At 37.8% G+C, this 11,976-nt stretch overlaps 1 protein-coding gene across 1 annotated transcript; it reads right to left on the reverse strand.

The window, feature by feature from the left end:
• hopx (HOP homeobox) lies at positions 1-6,931 on the reverse strand. Its single transcript, XM_042493825.1, has 2 exons — positions 6,585-6,931; positions 1-307 (listed from the first exon to the last, which is right to left on the reverse strand). The coding sequence occupies exons 1-2, from the start codon at positions 6,729-6,731 to the stop codon at positions 224-226; spliced, it is 231 nt and encodes a 76-aa protein (XP_042349759.1). The 5' UTR covers positions 6,732-6,931; the 3' UTR covers positions 1-223.
• Between the last annotated feature and the right edge of the window lie 5,045 nt (positions 6,932-11,976).

Below are 11,976 nucleotides of genomic sequence, written 5' to 3' on the forward strand. Positions count from 1 at the left end.
TTATAATAACAATATGTTTATTTCTGTAAACATGGCGGTTATATTGGCAACAACACACAAACACCTTCACATTCCGTACAGCAAGTTAAAATAGCTTCATAGATTTAAAAATAAAAAAGAGAGAATGATACATGGAGAGGGGAAGTGTTTGAGGAGGAGGTGATAGGGTCCATTTTTTCCAGGAGAAACAAGGTCGGCGCAGAGCTTCAGGCGTCCAGGAGGTTCAGGACAGGTCCAACACTGATCTCAGTTCAGCCGGAAGACCCTCCTTCTGCCGCCACTGTGCGTTACGTAGGCTGAACCATTTCTGGAGGACAGACAATAAACAAAAAAGAGACGTGTTAGAGACCGGTAACAGGAGGTTTTGTTCAGAAACAAACTGAAACACAATAGCGATGAGGTAACCGGTGCAGCCGACAGAAAACAGTCATGACATTAATATTCCTGAGAAGGTGGAGTTGTTGTATTGTCAGAAATGATCACTTTGTCCTCCAAATTCACTGTTACACTGTTTCCATCCTCGGGCCACTGGTTACGTTTACGTACACAACAATAACTTACTGAGAATTCAACTGCCATTATAATAATTCATGTCAATATATACAGGCTAACATTACCTGCAAGCTGCAATAAAGTGTTAAAGAAAACATTTTAATCTGATGTTCAAAGAATATTTTTAAGGATGTTTATCATTTTAAATCATGTCCCTGTAATGTTAAACACTGACTAAAACATAACGTTTTATATGCAGTAATCTCAGGATGTTTTAGACAAATCAAACAACGCGTTCGGCCAACGTTCTTCTTAAACTTCGGGCTACGTTCTCTATAACAATCAAAAATGTTTTTTCTTTCACAAAAAAATGTTAAGGATAGTTTAAGCTATGTTTTGCCATCTAAAGTAATTATTATTATTTAATTTGGTCAAAATTAAATAAGAAAAAGGTTTCTGGTAAATATCATTAAGGACAATGGAAATATCTTCTTTGGCTACGAGCAGTTTTGAGTTTTTTAACGAAGTTTTTTGTTTTTCTGTGTCCAATCACCAAAACAGAAACTCCAAATATAAAATCTATCATCGTAAGAGAATCATTAACTGCAGCAATGTTTTCTTTCGGACTTTCATTATCTTCATAAACACATTACAGTCATAGTTTTTGGAGCATGTAAGCGTGGTCGCTGACTCACACAGACACGCAGTGACCCCGAGGCGAAGTTGTATCAGGGAAACCACAAAAGACCAATGTTTCCATCCAGCTTTAACAGACTGCTCCGCCAACAACTGCTCACTGAAACTCTGACCAGATGATGACTGCGCCGAGTGCCTCGACACACACCCGTGACCCGGCACATTGCTGCGCTGCGGTTTGCGTTGTCAAGGGATTCACAACAATGCTGACATCATCTCGATAATGCCGAGGGGAGAGGGAGGGATTCGGGACGACGGCGTTAAGGCACGAGACCCTGGCGGGGTTTGTGGGACGTACGTGTGCCTGGCAGGAGGGACGGTTTCCACATTTTGTCCTGAAAACACATGAGATTCTCATTTGGAGTCGTCTGGGTTTGCACTCAAGACAAAATCAATCTGAGAGCTGCTCTCTGCTCTCTGAACTTGGCTCTTCATGTGTGTTTTGGGATTTCATATTCGTGTAGCTCATTTTCATGATGCAGTACATAAATTTGGGGGAGAAGTTCCTACAGTTTATCAATAAATCCAGTCTACAAAGGTTTAGTCTTTAAAAAATGATATTTTGGATGTAAGTTAGTTGTTTTGTACTTTGTTTTGTTTGCTTTTTCAAAGTGCAAAATACCTTCAAATGTCTTTTAAAAGCATTGCACACATACCACTCCAGAACAATAATAAGCTTTATAATCCTGCTGAACCATACAATGGTACTTATGTCATTTTTTCCAAATGACTGGCACTGGATTACATAACGTGGCCTTTCAAACTCTACCTTTACTGACTGCAGCGCTGAAATCAAATAAAACACGGTCTATGAAAGGAGCTCAAACATGCGGCGCAGAGGCTGAAGCTCATTGTAAATGTTGTTAATGTGACACGGGGAGTGGTAGTCGGGGTGTGTTTCCTCAGCTAAACCTTCTCCAATGAGAGCTTTGTTAACGCTCGACAGGGGGGGGTGGAGCGGCGAGAAGAAAAAGAAAGCCAGTAAAAAAACTCCACATCAGCTGGAAATGAAGTCAGGTCTTTTGATGAGGGGCCAGACCTTTACCTCACCCTGCAGCAGGCTTCCCCGGTCAGGTTGGCCCGCACCTCCCACCTTTGTATACGATGAATGGAAACAGTCACTAACACTGGAAGAGGAATTAGGAGGCAGCGCAGTGCAGTTTTAGTTTAGAAAGACTTTCATAGATGTTTTGCTGGCGGGAAAAGCAGAATAATAAACCTCAGTAGACGGAGCAAAATATGAAACGCTATCTTTCAAAGCTACCGTCTTTTCATGTGCGAATTCTCTTAAAAATAGTGCTGATTGGTGCCGAGCTGAAGCAGAGAGGTTCCTGACAGCTGCGTAGGTTTGTGGGCGAGAAGAAACACGTGTCAAAAATCTTCACAAAACTACCGACTAATAATAGATGGGGATTATTTAATTGGATGGCTTGTTCTTGCAGAAATATGTTAAATGGACACAAGCTTTTAATAATGCACTTTCTGGCACTGGGCATGAAATGTGTTAAAAACTAACATGCCGGCAACATGAAAACAATGCCGATGCAATATTTCATGAGGATCTTTTGTCGTGGTGGACACACGAATTAAGTATGAAGAGCAAAAGTTCTTCGTAGGGCAGGAGGTTCAAACAAACATGGACTTTAGACCACAGGACAGCTGTTTGTGTCTCCTGTGAAACTTATTTACGCACACAACTCCTGTTTTATCAACGGATTTTAATACGATGGCTCAGATGATATCTCATGAATTAGCACTCATACCAGTTTGGGTTTTAGGTTTAGGAAAAAAATCATGGTTCAGAGTCGTCACAATATGTTATAATGTTATGTTATATACTTAAATGTAAAGTTACATAGGTTAGGTTTTTGGAAAAGAAACAGTTTAGTTTTTAACGATATGTCCTTAATGTAAAGTTACGTTGCTTAGATTTAGGAAAGGCAACAAAGTTTTCCATTTCATGTTAGATACTTAAATTAAAGATATGTAGCTTAAGTTTACGAAAAGAAAGATGGTTGGACGTTATGTTACCTAGGTTGGATTTAGGAAAGTAAAGTTATGTAGCTAAGGTTTAGGAAAAAGAACATGGTTTGGAATTTCACGTACTTAATGTTGAATTACGTTTGTTTAGGTTGTGCAAGAGAACCAAAGTTGAGAAATTCACTTTACGTACTTAACATTAAGTTATGTAGCTTAGGTTTAGGAGAAGAAACGTGGTAGGGCATTTCAGGCTGCGTGCTTAACGTAAAGTTACGTAGCTTTGGTTAAGGAAAAGAAATGGTCAGGGGTTGTTAACGTAAAGTTACGTAGATTAGGTGTACAAAAGTAAAGTTAAGCATGTTAGGTTTAGGAAAAAAAACATGGTTGGGTGTTTTTACGTTACATACTGAACGTGAGGTTACGTAGGTTAGGTTTCGGTCAGTAAAGTCACGTAGCTTGGGTTAAGGAAGAGAAACATTATCGAGCGTTTTCAAGTTACATACTGAACATGAAATTACGTTGGTTAAGTAAATTATGTTACAGTTAAGAAAACAATCATGACTGAGCGTTTCACATTACTTACTTAATGTAAAGTTACGTACTTGATGTAAGATGAAGTGATGACATACAATAAAATAACTTAAGTTCACTTGATTTCACACAAACAACAGTCTCCTGTGTGAAAGTCCTGTGTTTGTTAGACCCATCCACCACCCCAATTTAAACCTTACATGAACTCTGCATACTATTTCCTTTTTTACTCCCGTCAGCGAACTGATCATGAGATTGTAGCCTTCACAATTATGTTGGATATATCTGAATTACTGGCTCAGGATTACATGGGTCATCTTATTTTCTTTTTTCATTATTTTCATGGGGAGACGTACAAACATGAGAACAGCCTGGTTTTATCCAGGGTTTACAATCTTTCATACACATCTGATATTAGTCTTTAAATCAGTGCAGCTGACAATAACGCCATTTCACTCTCTCTTTATGCAAATAACTGAAACTCAAAGCATTTCTCAGCTTCAAGTATTTGCTTCAAACATGCGTAACCACAGTGATTTGCTTTTGTTGTACAGCTGGTGAGAACAAGGTGTAAAATAGGCTACACCTGCAATTACAACACAATAAACATGATCTGATGAACCTGTTTGCACACAACGATCAGATATGCTGCAGATCTTTTGCGCCTGAGTTGCGTTCAGCCCTGAGAAATCTAGATGAACTGGTTTGTGGAGTTTGGGTGGAAAAAAGTATTTGTGTGACAGAAACGAGTCATTAACCGATGAAGTGTTTGTGCTGTGACAGCTAATTATGAAAAGGACACACGTGCCATGGCATGTGAGAGCTGTTTTTTATGCCAATCTGAACGCGTCTGTTGGCCTTTGAGATCAAACATGAGCAGAAAATTTGCCTGTGAGATGAAGCTGATGTTACGTCAACTCAAATGACTGAAATGACTGAATTTACATGTAGGGTTTCACCTCCCTGTGAGTACAGCTAAGCAAACAGTCACGCTGTTTCCCTGCCAAATCCTGAAGGGGGATTACCAACTGATGATTTTTATTCCAAAACGAGACTTTAAACATTAACTCCTCAAAAGCAGAAATTCTCAGAGTGCTTTTGCAGTGATCCATCTATCGGAGGAATGCTACTGAAGGTGCCTGCAGAGCCTCAGAGCACTTTCAGCGTGTTATCGGCGCTCTGAGGCTTCACATCTGGCTCCTGATGTGACAGTTGCACAGACTTTACAGTGAGACATTCCTCAGATAGACGGGTGGTGGGAGTGTTTACATGTGGGAGAGCAGGGTCGGTGGAGATTAAATACCTGAGTGATAATGTGATGTTTTATATAATTAGGTTATGTTTGGGGCATTTTTTGCTTGAAAATGTACATAAACCATGAATCATTAAAGTAGTTGTTGTCTATGTTCTGTCCCTCCTGCTCATCAGCAAGTCAGTTAAAACCACGTTTCCCACATCCGACCAAAATATGAACGCAGCATAAACACCAGCGTCGATAGCGACCACAAGAGAAACTGAAGTCACAGTCCTTCCCTCACTGTTTGTTTGACACATGATCTTCCCTTAAAGTCGTCTCTTTAAACTTTAAGTCACCCTGTGCAGATGAATCAGTGTCTGAGAGCCTGAACGACAGAAACGCCACTCTGACATGACTTCATCAGGAACGAGCTGGAGCTGCTCCACTGACCATCAATGGGGCTCTGCTGCCTTTGTGGTGACTGTTTTCACCCCAAAGGATTATTTCATCACACTGTGACATTTTAACAGATATATTAGCCATTATAATAGCTATTAGACACCGTCCACAGACTCCATTCACTGTCAGCGGAGCAGCTCCAGGTTCAATGTCAGATTTAAAGTCTTCTTTTGCTTTGAGGGAAAATGTCTTCCTGCAAACAGAAGCACGATCGTATTGTTTTGCTCCTTTCAAGCAGCATTTCATCAGAAGTTGCCTAACTGCCACACTGATAATGACACTGACAACACCCTCAGCCTGTTAACTCCCTTCACACCAAGCTGTCACACCATAAAGTCAAGTTTCCTGTATCCAAATTGCATGTCATTGTGTCTTGTCTGTGTGGGTGATTTCAGCAAAACCACGAAAATTTGCATTTTTTTTAACCCCTCCTGCACAATGTTTGTTATTATCTACTTGTTTTATCACATTTTGATGCAAAGCAAACTTAAAATGCAAAGCACATTTACTAATGTACCATTCAGCACAATTTTTAGACACTTTTAGTATTATTTTGGCAACATTTTATACGAGTGCTATAATTTCTGCTCCTCAGCTAGATACTTTACAGATTTAACTTATAAAATATTATGTCTTGCTTTAGATTAAACTACTCAGTGATGTATTACAACACTTAAAAAAATGCATCAACAATTAAAGACAATGAAAGGCATGTTCGTGAGCAATAGACTACTCTTTTTATGCATTTATTTTATTTTTTTTATTGATTTTATGTTCCTTCTTTTTTGCATTTATTTTTACATTTGCAAGAAAAATATTATAAGTATGATACTGTATTGATTTTTTTTTCAATCAGCCCTGAGGAGAACCACCTCAAAAAAACAAAAAAACTGTAAACTGCAAAAATATTGAAAAACCATCCTAAAAATAAAAGTCAAATAAATCCCAAATTGATTTTATTTTAAAGGACCAGACGTGGTTTTAGCCTCTAAAGACAGACTGAAACCATCGCTATGATGTTCAATATTTTCAGTAATTATGGAAATGCTGCACACAGTTTGTTCTACAACACACTCATGAATACATTTCAGCCTAAAAAAAAAGCTGTAAATATAGACTTTTAAAATTAATTGCACACATTTTCTTTCCGTTCAAGGAGAAAAAGAGAAAGTATTGACATGTTACTCACTTTTGTCTCCTCCTCTGACAGCCCGGCCTCCGCAGCGATCAGCATGAGCTCCGTCCCGGCCGGATGTCTGACTTTTTTAAAATTTTCCTCCAGCACATTGCTCTGGTACCCCGACAGATTCATACTGTCCATATCTTTAGAGGTCATATTCCTTCTTCCTCCTGCTTCCTTCAGCCCGTGCGGGAGTTTTTTCTTCTTCAGCCCTGGTTTGGAGCTCCGGAGCCGGATGTGCGCACAGCTGGACGCGCGGCGCGGAGATGGAGAGGCGCGGAGCGGCGGAGGCTCTGTGGCAGCTCGGCGGGAGTGTGTGTGAGCGAAACGGAGGCTGTGTGTGTGTTTAGGGGGTGGGTGTGTGTGTGTGGAGGTTTTACTACTGTCAACAGAGTTACGTCATGAGGCCGTTCCCACCAGCAGAGCCCGCCCCCTAAAAAACGCACAACACCGCCAAACACACCGCTTAAAGGAACATTGCGGGAATATTACAGGACGATCGTTACAGTGACTACAGGTAAAAATGATCAGGGACAAATCAACTTCATTGACCTGTAGTGTTATCACGAAGACAATAAAGTCAGTGGCCTTGTTGTAACAGCTACGGATCTTCTTTTAAAGGGATATTAACCCTTACAATCTTTTCATTCTTAGTATTTTCATATTTTTGGCTGTGTTTATGCATACAGCATAATTTTGTCCAGATTGTGTATTTTTGTTTATTCTTGGATTTTCCAGCTCAACTCCTACTAAAAGTCTAAAATACTGGAAAGAATATTGTTACAGTCACGCTGTTAAGTGCAAAAAATGTGCCATTGAAAGCCAATCAAACTTGATCCCACAGTCATGCACTGAATTGAAACTTTTGCTGTGGAGTTTGTAATTTTACAATTTTCCATCTAATGTAATTTTTTTTCCAATATTTGGCATATAGGCTAGAGAAAATACTTGCTATTTACACAAAAAAAAATTACTCAATATGTAGGATATTAATAATAACTATATATCAATATCAACATAGCTTATACAATATTACATAACGGGAAGTTAAAGCAAAAACTGAAGACTCAATGTGTAAAATTTTTATGTCATTTAAAATTATAATTATTACGATCACACAGTTTCATTTTTGATACTGCTACAGGGGGGCACCAAAGTTGATTTTCATTTATTTATTTTTCAGTATTAGCGGTGTTTGGGTCTTTTTCCATTTTCATGTTGATATGATGATTAAATTGAATAAAAAATAATAAAAATCTGTAACAGATTTTAAGTTACTGAAGCCACTAACCAATGTTTAAAGGAGTATTTTGACAATTTTATAAATATGGCTGTTTGCTTTCTTGCTGATCAAAGACTATTGTAGCATGAGATTAATTTGTTTATTTATTTTTTCTTAAAAAAAGTTTTTATTTATTTATTTTTAAATGAGGACATTTCACCTGAAGAATGTATTTAAGATGAGATATATTGTTAGGATGATTTATTTTATTTGGTAAATAGCCCTATTCTCTAAATACTTAGACATATAAGGTAATTTCATTAATGGTTAATTCATACATTATATGCAATGCTGCCCTTTAAGTTAAAGGATGGTTTAGATCTCAGAGTAATATGAGCAATGAGAAGTAGCCTAACATTAGCTTTTTATTTCTGGCAATTGCATTTAGGCTTAAAAAATATAAACAGTAGTGTTAATTTGTCGCCTCAGCCGACAAAACAACGTCATCCCTGTGGCACTCTGTCACAGCTGAGTAAAAAAATCAGCTGTAAACAGCAGTTTCAGCCTCACGGCGTCTTTGTTATAACAGGCGAGCTGCAGCTAATAACGAAAAGAAACAGCCTACTTTCAAGCACGAAGGTGGAATCAATCTTCTCTTCTTTTTTGACGTCCTGCAAGAAATCAAACAAATGTGTTACACAAAATGTCCAACTATAACTCCAAAATTACATTCATGCAGAGAGGAGAAATTAGGTTGTTGCATCAGCACACAAACGAACCAAAAAAAAGATAAATATAAGTATAAATAAATAAGTATAAGTAAGTAAAAAATGTACTTAAATATCTACTTGTAATACTTTATAAGACAAAATAAATGCCTTAACGAGGGATAAAGGCCACCAGAAACCTAAAACTGGATAAGTAAGTCGCCTACGAACAGGAATACTACGCAACATAAAATAAACCGAAAAACTGCATTGGTTTACAACTGCTAACTAACTGGCAACTAACGTACTATCACAGCGATATATCCCTGTATGATTCCTGTGGGACATTTTCAGCAAATTTACTTTTTAAAAACAAAAATGGCTTCAACACTGAAACAGCTGTTATCCTACATTAATCCCATAATCCCAATCTTAAATCTATGCTAAGGAATATTAAAAAATGTAATATAAAATAGGACAAACATACCAAAATGCAGACTAAACATTACCTAAAGACATAAATCACGTCATAACTCAGTTTTATTAACTACAACACAAGTTGTTTATGCCCCAGCAGGAATATTGAGGCGATTTTTTCAGGTTGATCTTTTTGTTTATATTATTTTTTCTCATAAAAAATGCTGACAAAGTGGGAGGCACATGTTTAAAGCATGACTACAAAGGTAGTCCTTTTGAGTCATAAACCTCCTCTCTCTCTCACACACACACACACACACACACACACACACACACACACACACACACACACACACACACCACTTTTATGTGCTTTTCTGTCCAGTTGATGTTCGTATGCAGCTTTAACAGTAGAATATTTACAGACTCACCTCCATCAGACAGAAGCTGGTTGTTGCTGTGAATCTTGTGCAGAGGAAACTGACCGAGCACGTTGAATTTCACGTGGTAGAAACAGTAAATACGGGCCTGATAATGCTCCTCAGTTCCTTTTGATGCTATCTTTGGATTTTGATTAGACCCGTAATTACGTGGGACTCACTGAAAACTCGACTTTAAGTGACTGCAAAGCTCGCTGGGTGATTTCCTCTTGCCTGGATTTTGGTGGCAAATAATGCCTTGATCTTTTTATTTATCCTTTAATACAGTTGTATTTGCACAATAGTTTGGGATCTTCTGTATTTGACATGTAAGATCATCGTTTTTCAGGCCTGTTTAACAAGCCTGGAACTGTTTGTTTACACTGCAGAGGGTTTTTCTCCTCAAGTTTAATCCGGAAAAGTGATCTTGTTTAATTCAGGGCTGTTCTTTTCCACAGCGTTGTTTATTTGTAGTAAAAAGTGCAGTCTGAGCCAATTTGAAAAAATGATCCCACAGCGCTAAGATTTATGAGAATAAGGAGACAGATGTTGATATCTGATAGCCCGCAAAGCCTTTAGGCATGAACGAAAAACACAATGAAAGAAAATGTGGAGACATTTCTTTGTGTTTTGCAATTAACTGGAAAAGACACCACAGAAGAAGATGGAATATAAGCAGGGGCGTATTATTAGATTTTGTGGTGGTTTTGCATCTTTTCTTTGACATGATTTTGGATTTCTTTGCGGAAATTTTTGTCTTTTTTTTAGTTATTTTGTGTCTCTTTGGGGTCCCTTTGCAACTTTTTGTGGTCTTTTGTAGTGAGTTTGTGTCTGTGGAGTAAATTACTGCCTTTTGGAGTTACTTTGTTTCTCTTTGAGGAAATTTCAGGGTTTTTATGTAGTTTTTTTGTGTCTCTTTACAGTTCCTTTGCATCTTTTTGTGGTCTTTTGTGTCTCTTTGGAGTTATTTTGTGTCTGAGAAAATGTTGTCTTTTTGTAGTGATTTTGTGTCTCTTTAAGATCTTGTTTTGTTTCTTTGTGGTCATTTTGTGTCTTTGCAGTTCTTTTGCATCTCTTTGTGGTCTTTTTGTAGTTATTTTGTGTCTCTGAGGAAACTTTGTGTATTTTTTTAGACATTTTGTGTCTCTTTAAGATAATTTTGTGTTTTGTGGTAATTTATCCTCCACTTTTTTGTGTCTCCTTGCAGTTCATTTGCATCTCTTTGTTTGATGTTCGTCTTTTAGAAGTTATTTTGTGTCTCTTTGCAGTTCCTTTGCATATCTTTGTGGGCTGTTTTGTAGTCATCTTGTGTCTCTTTGGGAATTTTGTGTCTTTTTGTAGTTATTTTGTGTCTCTTTAAGATAATTTTGTTTCCTTGTTGTCAATTTTGGTCTATTTAAATCTCTTTGTGGTCTTCTTGTAGATATTTTGTGTCTCTTTGCATCTCTTTGTGGTCTTTTTGTAGTTATTTTGTGTCTCTGGGGAAAATTTGTGTATTTTTTGTTATTTTATGTTTCTTTTAGATAATTTTGTGTTTCCTTGTGGTGATTTTGTGTCTATTTGAGTTTATTGATTTAATTTTTTTTATCTTGCTGCAGTTCCTTTGCATCTCTTTTTGGTGTTTCTATTTAAGTGCCTTTCTTGTTGGTACCTGTTAATTTAAGTGACACTTAAATTAGGAGGTGTAGGCCAGGGGTGGGGGTGCTCGACACTTTTGGGCTCCTGGGCCCGGTAGCCCTGTTCAGTAATCTATCTATGGATATGAGACCTTTTGAGCAATAAAAATGAGGTTTTACTATCTGATACAGCTTATCTCTGTCGTTTTGGTCATATTCAAAACAACCTGGCACAAAAATAATCCAGATACAATGCTTGGCAGGACATACAGCTGAAACATTACAAATCCAGTGTCCGCCGACCTTGACAGACGGTCCAACAGCGTAAAAAAAAAAAAAAAAAGAAAATGTTAATGTGCAAATTCTAACAATCTCAAATTGCCTGTGTGTTTTAAGCGCACCAGGCTTAACAAACTCAAAATAACAGACCTTTTTTTAACAAACCAGAGCAAAACATACAACAGTTATGTATATTCATTCCTGGTTTTCTCAATGTGATTTCCAAATAAACAACGAAAAATACAAAAGAGTTTAGCGGCAAGAAGCTGCCAGATGTTGGACGCTCCAAAAGCACCTGAACACCGCAAAAAATAAATACCGCAGGCAGATCAAATAATCACCAAAATCTAACCAGATGATCAGAACCACCATATGTCCCAGTTTTGGTATTTCAAGGAGGTAAAACTTTAACTTCTTAACATCTTCATAAGGTGTTTGTGTCACATGAGACAGACATGAAAGTTGTCCTCCACACACAGATGATGATTATCGTGCCTGCGGGCGACGCAGCTTATGGTGATCAGCTGATAACAAGCTGTCAGTTTATGACAAACAAACAGTTCTGTGAAATATGGCGGAAACTGCTGCCGTCACAGCTGATTGGCTGCTGACGATCAATCAGGTCGTATTCATTGATAAGAAAGTACGAGCGATCCAAAGTTCACTCTGAGAGCCTCGTCGTAAACTATGTTTAGCACAGTCATGTTTGTTAAATGACATACTGTAGACTCTTTTTACCGT

Source organism: Plectropomus leopardus, chromosome 9 (assembly GCF_008729295.1).
Source record: "Plectropomus leopardus isolate mb chromosome 9, YSFRI_Pleo_2.0, whole genome shotgun sequence".
NCBI lineage: Eukaryota > Metazoa > Chordata > Actinopteri > Perciformes > Serranidae > Plectropomus > Plectropomus leopardus.